Source organism: Lepus europaeus, chromosome X, assembly GCF_033115175.1.
Source record: "Lepus europaeus isolate LE1 chromosome X, mLepTim1.pri, whole genome shotgun sequence".
NCBI classification, from domain to species: domain Eukaryota; kingdom Metazoa; phylum Chordata; class Mammalia; order Lagomorpha; family Leporidae; genus Lepus; species Lepus europaeus.
The window spans coordinates 3,520,539-3,536,843 of NC_084850.1; the positions used below are offsets into that span (position 1 = coordinate 3,520,539).

The 16,305-nt window shown below is 42.2% G+C and overlaps 1 protein-coding gene across 2 annotated transcripts in view; it reads right to left on the reverse strand.

Moving 5' to 3' along the window:
• MTMR1 (myotubularin related protein 1) overlaps positions 1 to 16,305 on the reverse strand; it is a 75,800-nt gene that overhangs the window by 28,054 nt on the left and 31,441 nt on the right. For both annotated transcript variants that reach the window (XM_062183709.1, XM_062183708.1), the window contains 6 exons: positions 13,670 to 13,764; positions 13,214 to 13,321; positions 9,340 to 9,441; positions 8,958 to 9,041; positions 7,999 to 8,148; positions 6,919 to 7,107 (listed from right to left, as the gene is read on the reverse strand). In XM_062183709.1, coding sequence (XP_062039693.1) covers positions 6,919 to 7,107; positions 7,999 to 8,148; positions 8,958 to 9,041; positions 9,340 to 9,441; positions 13,214 to 13,321; positions 13,670 to 13,764 — 728 coding nt within the window. The remainder of the gene's footprint in view (positions 1 to 6,918; positions 7,108 to 7,998; positions 8,149 to 8,957; positions 9,042 to 9,339; positions 9,442 to 13,213; positions 13,322 to 13,669; positions 13,765 to 16,305) is intronic.

Genomic DNA, 16,305 nt, shown 5'->3' on the forward strand with positions numbered 1-16,305 from the left:
TCCTCCAGGTCTAGTGGGGTGCTCAGGGAAGAGGGGTGAGGGTGGCACAGGGCGGTGAGTCCTCTGCTCTAGTAGAGAACAGGAGGCACATGGAACACATGATCAGGTCTGGCAATCCAGAAGAGGAAACAGCACAAGACAGGGAGGAAGCCAAGAAAATTCAAGGCAGAAGGGCCATTATGTGCAGCTTCCCAGAGATGGGCAAGGATGTGGCTTTCTAAGAAGGTGTAAGTTCAGCAGAGAGACCACTAAGGCAGTGTCAATAGTGATGAGAGACAAGGTCAGAGAAATGTGCCAGGGCTGGATGGCAAGGGGAGGGGATCAGATGGTAGGAGAAACACTGGCCACACTGGGGAGAAGGGACTAAAGGAAGAGGGTAGCACCTTTTGTGGAGAGACCAGCACAGATATGGGCAATTATCTGGCTGAAGGAACCATGGTGGAGGTAGCAGAGCAGAGTGACATATCTGATTCGAAACATTCAAGAAGCAGGACATGATGGCTAATGAGAAAAGTGGAAGTTTATAACACAGGCGATAGCCACGATTCTAGGCAGGGCAACCTGAGAGACAGTGGTGTCATTTACTGAGATACAGACTACTGAAGAAGGAACATATTTTGAATGTAGTATGCATCAAATGTTTGATTCCTGTAAGAAAAGTCAAATGGGATTATCTATGGGCAGTAGGATACACAAGTATGGTGCTCAGAAGAAAGGTCTGAGCTGTGGATATCAATGTGGAAATCACCAGCACATGGATGATAATGGAAGACAGAAATATGGCATATGGTGCTGCAGGACAATGTGTTAACTTGAGGAGAGAAGTGTAGGCCACGAACCTGAAAAAGGCCAATATTTACGAAATATGAAAAAAAAAAAGACTCAGAAGAGCACCCAGAGGTTGATGAAAAAATACAGGAGAATGGTACTTTGAAAAGAAGGTACTCTGGGGCCGGCGCTGTGGTGTAGCGGGTAAGGCCACCGCCTGCAGTGCAGACACCCCATATGGGCACTGGTTCTAGTCCCGGCTGTTCCACTTCTGATCCAGCTCTCTGCTACGGCCTGGGAAAGCTGTGGAAAATGCCCCAAGGCTGTGGGCCCCTGCACCCACGTGGGAGATCTGGAGGAAGGTCCTGGCTCCTGGCTTTGGATTGGCGCAGCTCCGGCCGTTGCGGCAAACTGGGGAGTGACCAGGGCATGGAAGGCCTCTCTCTCTCTCTCTCTCTCTGCCTCTCTTTCTTTCTCTGTTTAACTCTGACTTTCAAATAAATAAATAAATAAATCTTTAAAAAAAAAAAGAAAAGAAGGTACTCAACTTTGTCGAAAGCTTGAGAACAAGGAAAATAATAGCATGAAGGTATCTGGTAAACTTACCAAGAACAGTATGGGCAGAGAGATGGGGATGGGAGCTGATTTCATGCAGCTTGAGAAGTGAGCAAGTAGGGGATGGTGTTGTGGCACAGCAGGTAAAGCCACTGCCTATGATGCTGGCATCCCATATAGGTGCCAGTTGGAGTCCTGGCTGCTCTACTTTCAATTCAGCTCCCTGTTAATGGCCTGGGAAAGCAGCAGAAGGTGGCTCAATCCTTGGGCCCCTGTACCCATGTGGGAGACCTGGAAGAAGCTCCTGGCTTTGGCCTGGCCCAGCCCTGGCCGTTGTGGCCATTTAAGGAGTGAACCAGCAGATGGAAGACCTCTATCTCTGTCTCTTACTCTCCCTGTGTAAATCTAACTTTCAAATAAATATTTTTTTAAGTGAGCAAGTAGCAGGTGAGGAACTAGGGGTATCAAGTAAACAACTCTTTCAAGAACTCTATCTGTAAAAGGTAGGAGAACAGCAGAAGTAGCTGGAAGGGGATAAGGAATGGAGGGACAGTTTATTCATTTAGGTGGGAAAGATTTGATAGGAAGGAATCAGTGGAGAGGGAAAGGCAAACAATTCCAGAGAGAAAACAGCATGCAGGAGACAGAATGCAGGGCACAGGTGGCAGAATAAGATAGGGTAGAGTTCCTGTCTGATTGGCTGTTCCCTGTGAAGGAGCAAGCAAGGCCAAGTGTTGAAAATGACGGGGATGACCTGCGCAGGGTCTACATACAAAGAGTCAAAGGAGGCTAAATCAACTTCCATGGAGAATAGGGGAAAGAGCTGGTTGGGCAAATCTAGAATTGACCACAGCATTGAAAGCCCAGCTGATTCCATACAGCACAATGGATCCATTCTCTATGTTGTAAGCTTTTTGTTGTGGAACATTCAGCAGCCAAGGGTGTGGGCATGGGAAAGGCAGGCAGGTAAACTGAACTGGGCCAGGAGGGGAGGACTTCAGGAGACATCTACTATGTACCAAACCATGTGTCAGGGAGAGGAATGGTTCCTCGGGAGTCAGAAATGAGTGGGGCAGAAGTGCCAGGAGGTGGTAAACTGAGGCTCATTGCAATCAAGCACTTCAGCACAGATGAAGCACTTGGTAAGAGTTAGTATTAACTGGAAGAAGATATTTAAAGATACTTTGTTGTTTGGAAATTGATTATTAAAGACATGAATAAGACAAATAATCATCTGAAAACAGTTATAAAAATCAAAAGAGCATAAGTGGCTATCCTATGCCAGGACACAGAGAACAGGTACCTGCAGGTCTCAGACACAAGAAGGGAAAGGGAGTAAAAAGGGAACTCTACCTATACCCCAACAGGAACAGGGTGATGTAGTTCAGAAAGTGCTGAAAGACAAGGACTTGCTGGCCAGATCTCTAAGGAGGACAGAACAGTGCTCCCACGAGAAGCTGGTGATAGTGGGACACTGTTTCTCACCGGTACCCAAGTCCCTGAGAATAGGATGATAGCAGTGGCAGTGGGGCCATCATCAATCTTCATGGGAAAGAGAAACCCAAAGACTCCTTGGGAAGCAGCCATCTGAGAGATGGACTTAGTTTCCAGATTTCAGTTCAGCTCTTCATGCTTGTTGACAGCCTGCTCCATGGCAAGCCATTCCAACAAGCTCTTTGCCCATTAACATGCCAATCTTCCACAGCAGGGAGTGATTCCCACGTGAAAAAATCCAGCCTAGGAGAGCCCTGATGCCACAAAGTGGTAGAACAGGTTCTTACACTGGCAGACACCAAAGTCCTTAAATCTTCCTGGCTTCAGACCTCCCCTGGAAGCTCCTCCTTATTCTGGCTTCTAGGACATCACCCCTCCCTCCTTACTCATTCCTACCACTTGCGGCAATCTTCCTTCACTGAATCTTTCAATCTCCAGAGACCACATCTCTGTGGCTGGTCCCTGCTCAGGAGACCTAGGCTCCTTTGGTGTCCACCACCCAACATACTGCTGGGCCCCCATCTCATCCTCCAACCTGACCGTTTTCTGAGCTCCAGAGCCTTATCTTCCCTACACAGGCTCCTGGAAGACAACAGGTTACAACTAAATTCCCAGCCTCCAACTAATAGGTTTGCTTTTTGAAAAATAAATCTGATATAAAAAACTTCAATACCATCACTCTGCCTTCACAAACGAGCTGGAAATTTTCCATGTAACATGCAGTGATGCTTGCCACTCGGTACTCTAAATGCTGTCGGTGCATGAAGAGAGGATCCTGACCCACCATCCAGTTAGCGCTTCACTCCACAGTTCTGGAGCAGCTACTCCAAGCCTGGTCCAGCCTGCAGATTCAAGTGTGCACAAGAGTCTCACAGTCCTTGTTGCCAAGGAGCTGAGGGCCAAGTAGCTAGACACACACTGAGCAAAGGACGCAGGCATGCTGAGGGTTACAAAAAGGCAGATGCAGAGCGCCCACTGCACAGGAGACCTCTCCCACTGGAAAAGGCCTCCGGAGGAAGTGACATTCAAGGTGTTACCTAAAGGATCAGGGAGTGGATAGCCATGGGAGCAATTGCAAAGACTCTGACATAGTTCAGTACCTTCTCTTTTTCAAAATATTTTCCTTTCTTTTCCCCCCAATCTATGGCTGCTCTTATCAGTGTGTCTCTTTTTCTTTTTACTTTATATCCCTTAAATGTTGCCCTTCTTCAGGCTTCTGGACCATACCTCCCTCCTCTTACTAAGTTGGACAGTTGGCCACATCCATAGTAGGTAACAGCTCTTGCCCAGACTCAGATTAGGGAGATAGAAGACTGCCTTTTTGAAGATTTGTGGTTAGCAATGGGATAATCACTGAGGAAGAAGAAGCAAGCTAACAAGAGAAGCAAAGTTGAAATCACACTGAGGGCGGGGTGGCCACACCTTTTTACATCTTCCTTCTTGCCATTCTTTTTTTTTTTAATTAATTTATTTCTTTGAAAGAGAGAGAGAGAGAGAGAGGTGCCAGCACTGTGATGTAGCTAGTAAAGCTGCCACCTGTAATGCTGGCATCCTATATGGGAGCCAGTTCGAGTCCTGGCTGCTGTACTTTGAATCTACCTCTCTGCTTATGGCCTAGGAAAGCAGTAGAAGGTGGCCCAAGTCCCTGGACCCCTGTACCCACATGGGAGACCTGGAAGAAGCTCCTGGCTCCTGGCTTCAGATCGGCCCAGCTCCAGCCACTGCAGCCAATTGGGGAGTGAACTAGAAGATGGAAGACTTCTCTTTCTCTCTGCCTCTATGTAGCTCTTTGCCTTTCAAATAACTAAATAAATATTTAAAGGGGTGGGGGAGAGTTCGATCGATCTTCCATCTACTGGTTTACTCTCCAAATGGCTGCAACAGCTGGGGATGGGCCAGGCTGAAGCCAGGAGCCAGGAGCCTCATCTGGGTCTCCCACATAAGTGCAGGGGCCCAAGCACTTGGGCCATCTTCCACTGCTTTCCCAGGTACATTAGCAGGGAGCTGGACCAGAAGTTGAGCAGCCACAATTTGAACTGGCACTCATATGGGATACTGGCATCACAGGTGGTAGCTTAACTTGCTACACAATGCCCTTTCTTGCCATTCTTGTGAATGATGTGCCTCATCACACTGTTGGATAGGTACTCATGCTATCTAGAATGCCTTGCCTGTCTCTGCCCACTCACCATGCAAAGGCAGCTCAAATGTTCCTTCCTCTGAGAAGCCCTACCTACCTGCACAAGCAGGGCACACTGAACTTATACCTCCTACATATAGCACCTTTTCTTGTCTTTTTATTTCCTCAGCCCCTTCCCCTAGAGGAGCTCATTAGATGTGTGCCACCCAAGTGCCATTTTACAAGTAGGCATGCAATGGTGAAAGGCTGTCACATTCCTAATACCTGGAACTACTTAAGGAGAGGGCATAGGCCTCTGAGTGTCAGATGCCTGCCTGCAGCAACACATTGTTGGAAAGGCATTCATGGGACACAGAAATAGCTCAGATCAGAGCCATTTCTGTTCAGATTAGAGTACTTGAGCTTGACCACATAGTTTTCACTACATACAAAGGGCCCTACCCTCTTCAGCTAGAGGGGATCAAATGGGAGCTGCTTACATAGGTGTTCATATCATGGTCTGTCAACTGAGGTATACTACCACAGCTTCATGTGATGTATGGAAACTGTACAGGAGCCCACCCCCTCCCCTTAACAGCAGTTTCATTTTCTGCATTTTAGTTATCCATGGCCAACCATGGTCTAAAATATTGAATGGAAAATTCTAGAAGTAAACAATTCATAAGTTTTAAACTGAGAGTGATTCTGAGCACCATCTGACTATTCTTCAGTCATGAATCACCCCTTGGTATAGCACATCCACTCTGTATATGCTGCCCACCCGCTAGTTACCCAGTAGCCATCTCAGTTCTCAGATCAACTGTCTCAGAATCACAATGCTTAATTCAAAGTAACCCTTATTTCACTTAATAATGTCCTCAAAGTTCAAGAGTAGCAATGCTAGCAATTCAGACACGCCAAAAAGAAGCCATAAAGTGATTACTTTAAGTGAAAAGGTCAAAGTTCTCTACTTAGTAAGAAGTAACAAGAAAAAATATCATCCTACGATTGCTAAGACCTATAGTAAGGATGAATCTTCTCAAGGTCACTCTAGTTTTGCTGTTGCACTTCTAACTGCAAAAGTTACGGCCAGTATGTGTGATTAGTGCCTATTAGTTAAGGTGAATAGGGTATTAGATTTATGTGTGTGTGTGTGTGTATTTAATTTAAGAAAACAGTATATACAGAGTTCAGCACTATCTGTGATTTAAGTCATCCACTTGGAGTTTTGAAAGGTTTCCCCCATGGATAAGGGAAAATACTGTATATTTGCAGTTTTACCTGGCTGACTCCATTCTAAGAATGCTTTAGAATAGATATGAATTAGGGGCTGGCACCGTGGCTCACTTGGTTAATCCTCTGCCTGCGGCACAGGAATCCCATATGGGCGCCAGGTTCTAGTCCTGGTTGTTCCTCTTCCAGTCCAGCTCTCTGCTGTGGCCCGGGAAGGTAGTGGAGGATGGCCTAAGTGTTTGGGCCCCTGTACCCGCATGGGAGTCCAGGAAGAAGCACCTGGCTCCTGACTTCGGATTGGCGCAGTGCTGGCCGTGGCAGCCATTTGGGGAGTGAACCAATGGAAGGAAGATCTTTCTCTCTCTCTCTCCCTCACTGTCTATAACTCTACCTGTCAAGTAAAAAAAAAAAACTCTAAAAAAAAGAATATATATGAATTAATCAAGCAATCACTATATTGCTGAAAAAGAATTCCAAGGGCTTCATGATCATTTTATTAAAATACTTACTAATCACTTGCATGAAACTTCTCTTTCTCAGTCTTGTCTTAAGATATTCAACAGACAAGATTGTGAAGAAGCAAAGACAAGACCCAACCTCTATGAGACACCAAATTTGGCTATGAACTACTTGGAAAGATTCTAATTTCAGGTGTTGAGGAATTTAACAAAATATTCTAACTGCATACTGATTTACAGACAGTAAATAAGAACATGTCCAATGTCTCTGTAAAGTTATCAAGAAAGTACCTTGTTGGTATCAGCGACACTGTTTTGTCGGGCATCAAAGATGATCAGTTTGTGTGACTGTGCATTGGCATCCATTATTGTTTGCAAGTATTTTTCATCTTCTTTGCAGCGCTTATCATTGGGACCCACAAGCGGCTGGCCGCAACGGGTAATTGTTGCCTGACTTTCCGGATGAATCCATGACAACACCTAGTGTTTTCAAGCAATACATGCTCTAATTACTCGGTAGGAAACAAAGTTCACATCTTAAGCACTCTCTCTTCTGCAGATTTTGCTCAAAGGTGAGAGCTGGCAATCTAATCACTGCATTATAGTTGCTGTGGAACTCAAGGTTTTGGTAAGGCCGAACTATATCTCACAAGATGAGCTCCAAGCATTGCTTTCTACCTCTAAAATTCTGGGTTCTGAGCAAGGCAAATCGCAAGTCAAACTATTAGTAAAATCTATCCTTACTCCTATTTGATTGACTCGTTTTCTATTGTCTCCTAATTTAGACAGAAACTTTTTTTTGGTATCTCAGTGATAAAATATGTGGCAGGCTGAAGAGAAAGTGAATATATAGTCTCTTATAAAATCTACCACTCTGTCACCAAGTGAAATTTCTCTCTAGTGTTGAAGTAACTAAGAATTATGCCACATGCAAACTTCAGGCTCAACACAATCATTGCCTGGTTTTGGCTATTATTTTTGTTATGGTGTAACTCCCATGTATCTTTAGCATTTCACTCAGCATCTAAAAAAGAATGTATTTTCTCTAGGATGATTCAGCAAAACCAGTGGTGTACACTGTTAATGCAACACCATGCTGTTTCCTGTTATTCTTTTCTTATACTCTACTAAATTTTGAGAACATAACTTAGGCTCCCCTCATACTTAGCGATAAGAAATTATACAAAAGGGAGTCACAACACAAAAAATTTTTATAATTAGATATTTCTTGAGAATTAGATATGTCCTGAATTTTAATGATTATTTTTCTACTTTCCATTTTGTGCACTTGATTCTTTTCCATCTTGCATCTTTCCTCTTAAATTTAGCACAGTACATGTTCCTATCTAAATGACAATGTTTACTACTTACAGGGACTCTGCCTTTTGCTCGAAAGGCTGCCACTTTTGAAAGGTCATCATCTTTCACACTAGTTGGCACAACGATGACAGCAGGGTAGGTGTCACAAAACTCATAATTACTGTTTATTTTGGATATTTTCCAACTCTCATTGGGCAGGCCCTGCAGAGTATTAGAGAAGGGAGAGAAACATGATTTTACACTTTGAAAAACTACTTAGCATAAACCACATCCACTTCTTATCTTCAAGTAAAATCCATTTATAATCTGTCATTCATTGTTACTTAAAAGTTAATATACATATTTAGCTGGTACAACCCATTTCCTTTCTAAAAATCTAATGAAGTCCATGAATTTCCACACAGTATTAAAAATGGAAAATTCTACACTGAATCCCAGTTCTATATATTTTTGTCCTGTTTTCTATAAAGAATGAATGAGCTTAGAACTGTCTTTGAAAGTACACCTGAAACTCCCTTAGAAACAGAAACTTCTTGCAAATGTCTAAAATAAAAACTACAAAACATTATACCAAATATAAGGTGGAGACAAAGATTAAATGCCATTACAACAAGATTTTACTGCAATAACTTGATGTTCACAGTGCACTGAAGAGCTCTGAGACCCAGGCACACTGCATCACAGTGATGTAGTCATACCAGATGTTCCAAATCTAACTTAAGTCAGCAGTTTAGATCCTTACACAACTCTTCAGCAAACCGTCTAACAAAAATCATCCAGCCAATTTGGTTTTTAAGCCCCTGTGCTTCACTCCCACTTGTCCTCTGGGAAGAAGACAAAGTAACAGGGTCAAAGGTTTGGCCCAATAGAAGAGAGCATTCAGGAGATGTAGAACAAGCTCGAGAAGTTACACCTATGTATAGCTTGTTTGAAAGAGTTTCTTCCCCTCCACTATGCTTCCAAACTTCTACAAACGAAAACCCGTTATTTTGATAAGCAAAATACTTTACCTGTCTCTTATATTCAGACACTGGGTCATAAACTTTCCAGCCATTAGTCGGAAATTTTTCTTTATAGTTGAATGCAAATAGTGCCTAGATACATAAACCACAAAATATTTATCATCAGTTCTTTTTCATACCATATACCTAATAGTAAAGCTTTTCATTCTGAAATAAGTTAAATATATAAACGTTTCCATTTTAATCTGTAAATTTTGGAAGAAATAAATTGGTTGCTTTTTGTAATCATCACACAGAACTGACAAACTTTAAATATTCTAATATTAATTACCAGCAGAAAATTACATAATTTCTAGACAAAGAAATAATTAAACTTAAAATTTTGGACTCCTAGAAAAGCATGGAGAAAGGTTTACTTTGGTGTACTTACCTGTCCATTGGAAAGAGGAAAAGCATGTTTGTTAAGGTTTTCAAATATCCCTAGTTTACGCTGTTCTTCCTGTTTATAAGCCAGTCGCAAGTTTCTCATATCCTGTTGAAAAATTAGCAAAATCCAGTTTTTCAAAACGTATTGAACACCTGTGAGTCAGACACCATGTCATAAATAAAATAGTATATCCATTTCTCATTTTATACTCCATCTTGCTCCAACTAACAAGACAATTTAACAAAAATACTTCCAATAGTTTTTTAAAATAAATGTATTTATTTGAAAGTCAGAGTTACGCAAAGAGAGAAGGAGAGGCAGAGAGAGTTAGTCTTCCATCTGCTGGTTCACTTCCCAATTGGCCTCAACGGTGGGAGCTGCGCCAATCTGAAGCCAGGAGCCAGGAACTTCTTCCGGGTCTCCCATGCAGGTGCAGGGACCCAAGGACTTGGGCCATCTTCTACTGCTTTCCTAGGCCATAGCTGAGAGCTGGATCAGAAGTGAAGCAGCTGGGACTCGAACCGGCGCCCACATAGGATGCTGGCACTGCAGGCAGCGGCTTTACCCACTACGCCACAGCACAGGCCCCCTCCAATAGCTTTTTAAAAATTGAATGATTGGAACAAAGGGGAGGGGATGTATGTGGAGAAAAAAAATCATCAGATGGAACAAAAAAAAGTCTGTACACAGAAGCTGTGCCATCAAAGTGTCATGCACTGACTTGCTAAAGGTGTGCCACAGCATTACATGTGTACCTTAAGCTGCTCAAAGAGCCAGTTACAGAATTAACACAAAAGAGAAGTGTAGCAGACATTTTCCTGAACATTCACAGAAAGGACCCTGCATCACAGTCCTCAGTAACATCTTTATGGCTATAAAATGTTTCTCAAGATCACAGTTTCTTAAAATGTCCCCCAATGCAAGCTGATGGCAAAGGCCCAAGCACAAACCAGTAGGAAGGATCCCATCAAAACCAGCTCTGATGGTGTTATTTCTTCCCAGGATGATGTTTTCAGCATTGCCCCCAACCTTTTAAGACTATGTCCCTGTTAGTTAAACACAAAAATCTTATTCTTTAACATTATTTGAAATTTGAAAATAAATATGATTGTAAACAAACTAGAGAAAAAGCAACTTAGGAAGCAAAGTTATTTTTGTGATATAATTTATAACAGCAAAAGAATGGAACTAGCCTAAATGTCCATCAACAGCTCATTAAACATCTTTAAAGATAATGAGAATTCTAAAGAGCTGTCAAAAACAAGCAACAGGAGCCAATGCTGTGGTGAAGCCAGTAAGGCCACTGTCTACAGTGCCGGCATCCCATATGGGTGATGGTTCGAGTCCTGGTTGCTCCACTTCCGATCCAGCTCTCTGCTGTGGCCTGGGAAAGCAGTGGAAGATGCCCCAAGTCCTTGGGCCCCTGCACCAGCATGGGAGACCCAGAAGAAACTCCTGGCTCCTGGCTTTGGATTGGTGCAGCTCTGGCCGTTGCAGCCAATTGCGGAGTGAACCAGCAGATGGATGACCCCCCTCTCTCTGCCTCTCCTTCTGTGTAACTCTGACCTTCAAATAAATAAATCTCAAAAAAAAAAAAAACTAGCAACAACTCTAAATGTATTGACATTAAAAGTTCTAAGACATATTATTAAGGGTAAAAGAGGTCTGAACATATAATACACTACCATTTATGTCTGCAAGCAAGACTACACACATGCTTAAATGTACAAGATTATCTATGGAGTACATTAGAAATTGGTAACAGTGGGTGTTTGTGGCGGACAGAACCATGTGGCTGGCTGCTGGGTGCAAGGGGGCTTACTTTTTTTTTTTTTTTAAAAGAATTTATTTATTTATTTGAGTGGTAGAGTTACAGACAGTGAGAGGAAGAGACAGAGAGAAATGTCTTCCTTCTGCTGGTTCACTCCCCAAATGGCCACAAAGGGGAGCTGGGCTGATCAGAAGCCAGAAGCCAGGAGCCAGGAGCTTCTTCCGGGTCTCCCATGCAGGTGCAGGGGCCAAGGACTTGGGCCATCTTCTACTGCTTTCCCAGGCCACAGAGGAGAGCTGGATTGGAAGAGGAGCAGCCGGGGCTAGAACCGGCGCTCATATGGGATGCTGGTGCCACAGGTGGAGAAGTAACCTACTGCGCCATGGTGCTGGCCCCAAGGAGACTTACTTTTCAATATGTACAGCTTTTGTACCACTTAATCACCTGTGAGAAAAATAAACCCCATACCACAAAAGGCTCTTTCGCATGAGCTGAGACAGTTAGGAGCATAGCCTTAGTAATTCCAGACTAGAAAACATTTAAAGTGGCTGTTAGCAAATGCTCACCTGAGCCATAACAATATCTTTGTAAAACTGCCACAGGACACCTGCCTAAGCAGCATAATTTCCTGACACACCCTCCCTCCAAGCTGCATGGGCTAAACAGATTCACCTACGTAGCTGCCTGGCTCAAGAACCATTCCAAGAGAAAAGCAGTGCAAATCAAGGAAGAGCATGTGCAAAGGCACTGGAGTTATGTGAGGGGTGATTAGGAGTGAGTATGAACAGCTAAAGGAAAGCCAGTGGGACCAGATGGCAATGATGAGGAGAGGGCAGCTGGATGTGACACTGTAGAGGAAAGGGAGTCAGGGTCTCCATAGGGAGTTCCTCCTTCAGCTACTGGATACTGAGAAACTATTCAAGAATTTATGAGAGGGGCCAGCACTGTAGCATAGCCAGTAAAGCCACTGCTTGCAGTGGGCACCAGTTTGAGTCCCAGCTGCTGCACTACCAATCCAGCTCCCTGCTAATGGCCTGGGAAAGCAGCAGAAGATGGCCCAAGTCCTGGGGCCCCTGCACCTGTGTGGGAGAACCAGAAGAAGCTCCTGGCTTTGGATCAGCCCAGCTCTGGACATTTCAGCCATTTGAGGAGTGAACCAGCAGATGGAAGTCTGTCTGTCTCTCTCTCTCTCTCTCTCTGCCTCTCTGTAACTCTGATTTTCAAACAAATAAATAAATCTTTTTTAAAAAAAGTTTATGAGAAGGGGAATGACATCTCTCAAAATTGTAGAAGCAATCTGTAACTGCTCACCACTGTTCTGCTTGGGAAGGACAAGCACAGTTTTACCAAAGGAGACAGCTTCTGGGTAGCATCTAAATGAGTCTAGGAAACCAACAGATTCATGATCTGAAAGAGGAAAGGACTCTTGGAAATAATGGATTCAATGGTAGTTTAGGGCCAACCAGAGGGAGCTATCGGCGAAGATTTGATCCAAGTAAACAGATCAGCAGGAATCCAGACCCCAAATCTGGAAAGGGCCTCGATGATTCTGCAGGCAGGATCTCCTTTCAGGTACTTTACATGGGCCTTAGTAAACCGTGTTACATGATATAAAGTCACTGAGAATAAAGCACACTGATTACCCATTTTTCCTGACCATTATTAAAATTCCCTGACCATTATTAAAATCTCTACTTAACTCACTAGAAGCAAGGTACACAATCAAAAATAAGGTCAAGGTGACAATCCCAACATAGCCAAGGAACTTAATAATTTTTAAAACCACCAACTAGGAAACAAAACCCAAAATGTATTGATATCTGCTTTCCACTTGAGTTCTCTGAGATGTAACAAATAATGTCAGCACTTAGGTTATAGGTCATGTTAATTAGAAACACTTCAATAGGAAAGAAAAGGTTTACTTTGACATGTTACACAATGGTTTGAATCTGTTGATAGGAGACTTCAAGGGATCACTGACCTGCAAAAATCCTGCATTACTAACAGTACAAATCAGTCTTACTGTCCTAAAACTGTGCCAAAAGAGTCAAATAAATTTCTGAGCTGACTGCTCCCTTTTAGCCTTCACTTGTTTTTATATTGTACCTTGCACACAATCTCTATACCACAAGAATTGTCTCCGTGGCTCTGTACTCCAATCTTCTCGACTCTGCTGATCACTCCAAGGGGAACATCAAGGATGAAATGTGGGTCCTAGGTTTAAAAATTAAGATTAATGGCTGTCAAAGTCAGTCAACAGAGCTTTCATATTTTAAGTCTTTAGTAGTTACAAAATACATTTGTTTATGGCATTTTCTTTGTCCCAGTTAAGAAACTGAAGTCTGATTTACAGCATGCCTTACGAAGTGTATGCTGAGACTACAATGGAACTACCCCTGTTGGCTTAAGTGGTACTTCAACAGACCATTTGCAAATATGCACATTTTAAACACTCACCCTCTGGTTAATCTCAGGGTGATGGGATTTCAAGGGGACTTTTTCACTTTCTTCTTTGGGTATTCTGCAGTGTTTTTAAAAAGAAAACACACTTTTAAAACTCACCCTCTCTACGTTTTTGAAGTACATCTTAAAGTCCGTCACTGTCAGGGTTCCACTCACTGCTCCCATAAATGGGCAGATATACATGACATCTTTCACTGAAAGAAAAAACCCAAAGCAGCAACTATTGACACAGACTTGTGCTTCAAAAATATTAACATGAGTTTCCACAAAAAAGTATTTTTGTGATTTCAGTTTTCTAGGAATTTTTTGATTTTATAGAATTTTACCAATGTTTTCTTTAAATACAAACATAGATGTCTTCTATTTGGATTTGCTACTTAACGAGGCTTTAAGTCAAAGGTCACCTAACACCATTTTGTCATTTCTTTCTACAAGCAGCTAACAATTTTGTGTGAGTGATAAAGTAATCATGTTTGAAGCTAACTAAACACTGAAGACTCTGAGATACCATTACATAAATTTCTGCCACTTAAAATTAAGAAAAATTAAAGCAGCCCACTACTTGAGAGGTACTCACAGAAAATCATCATTATACCACAGCCTAATAAAAGCTCAGAAAAGGATCAACGTAACTCAGCAAGGAAGCAGACAGGGAGAGTGAGAATGGAGGGAAGAGAAAAAAGCAGGTTGTTAAAGGCTACATCAAAAGGTGCAGTGAGGATGACAGAACGAATATGAGATCAGAGAAGTTGGCAGGGAATGGAAAAGAAGTGCTCTTGTAAGACATTAAGGCATTATTATCATTATCCTTACAACATAATTATTTAAGCAAAAATTAGGACAGTGTATTGTGGGGCTTAAGACATAAGTAAAATAAAATGGATAAAGATAGGAAAAAAGACTGAGGGGACAAATGAAAGCATAGTATTGTAAGGTCCTTATCCAAACATTAAGTGGCATAAAATCATTTGAAGATAGACTTGTAGATATAGTTAATATGCAAACAACAGAAGACAAAATGGAATCTTAAAAAGTACTCAAACCGGGCCGGCGCCACAGCTCACTAGGCTAATCCTCCGCCTTGCGGCGCCGGCACACCGGGTTCTAGTCCCGGTCGGGGCACCGATCCTGTCCCGGTTGCCCCTCTTCCAGGCCAGCTCTTTGCTGTGGCCAGGGAGTGCAGTGGAGGATGGCCCAAGTCCTTGGGCCCTGCACCCCATGGGAGACCAGGATAAGTACCTGGCTCCTGCCATCGGATCAGCGCGGTGCGCCGGCCGCAGCACGCCTACCGCGGCGGCCATTGGAGGGTGAACCAACGGCAAAAGGAAGACCTTTCTCTCTGTCTCTCTCACTGTCCACTCTGCCTGTCAAAAAAAAAAAAAGTACTCAAACCAAAGGAAGACTGGAAAAAGAACAAAGAGCAAATGGGACAAAGAGAAAAAAAATCAAGATGGTAATTTAAAGTCTAATTATATTATTAATAAAATAAAATTTGAATGATCTAAACACCCCAATTCAAAGGAAGAGACTGCAGTGGGTATTTCTCCTAGCAATCGTGACGTCATTTACGATGCCCATGTCCCACATCAGAGAACCTGGGTTTGATTAATGGCTCTGGTTTCTGATTCTAGCTCCCTGCTAACGCAGACCCTAGGAGGCAGTGGTGATAGCTCAAATAATTGAGCCATTATATCCTACATGAGAGACCTAGATTCAGTTCTCATCTTTGGGTTCAGCCAGCTTTTATTGGCATCTGAGGGAGTGAACCAGTAGTTGGGAGCTCATTCTCTTTCTCTGCCTCTCAAATTAGGAAAAAAAATTAAGGCTGAGGCTGTTAGACTGGAGACAAAAGCAAGACCCAAGTTTTTGTGGCCTAAAGTAAACCACTTTATGTAGTAAACATACACAACTGAGAACTATGCAGCCATATAAAGGACAAAATTTGGTCACTTATGGTAACATGGATAGAACTAGAGACCATCATGTTAGGTCAAATAAACCAGGTACAGAAAAATAAATACCACAAGATTTCACTCATCTGTGAAATCTTTAAAAAGCTGAGCTTATAGAAGTAGAAAGCAAAATAGTGGTTACGAAAGGTGATAAGGAGGAGGTGGGAATGGGAAGAGACTGGTTAATGAGTACAAAATCACAACCAGATATGAGGATAAGTTCTTACGTTCTATTATACAGAGGATGATCATAATTAACATTGTATTGTATAATTCAAAATAGCTAGAAGATTTTGAATGTCCTCATTACAAAGAAATAATAAATTTTTAAGATGACAAGTATCCTGATTTGATCAGTATACAATGTACAAACATACCAAAGCATCATACTGTACCCCATAAAGATGTACAATTATCAACTATCAATAAAAATGATTAAAATAAACAATAAATATACAGATACAAATAGTGTGAAATTCAAAGGATTAAAATAGGCATGGGAAATTCAAAAAGTTCATGGGAAATGCATTTTATGAAAAATCTATGAATGGATTTTCAAATTCTTTGCACCAAAATAAACTTATCTTTTAATTCAATTTTCCCCAACCTTTTAAAGTACCCTTACATATGTTAATACTAACTAAAATAAAGCTGTAATGTATATAACAATATCAAACAGGATTTCAGAGCAAAGAATATCACCAGAAATAAAATAGTTCTTTACATAATAATGAAGGGGTCATAAGAATCCTAAACATTTATATACCTAGTGACAGACCTTCA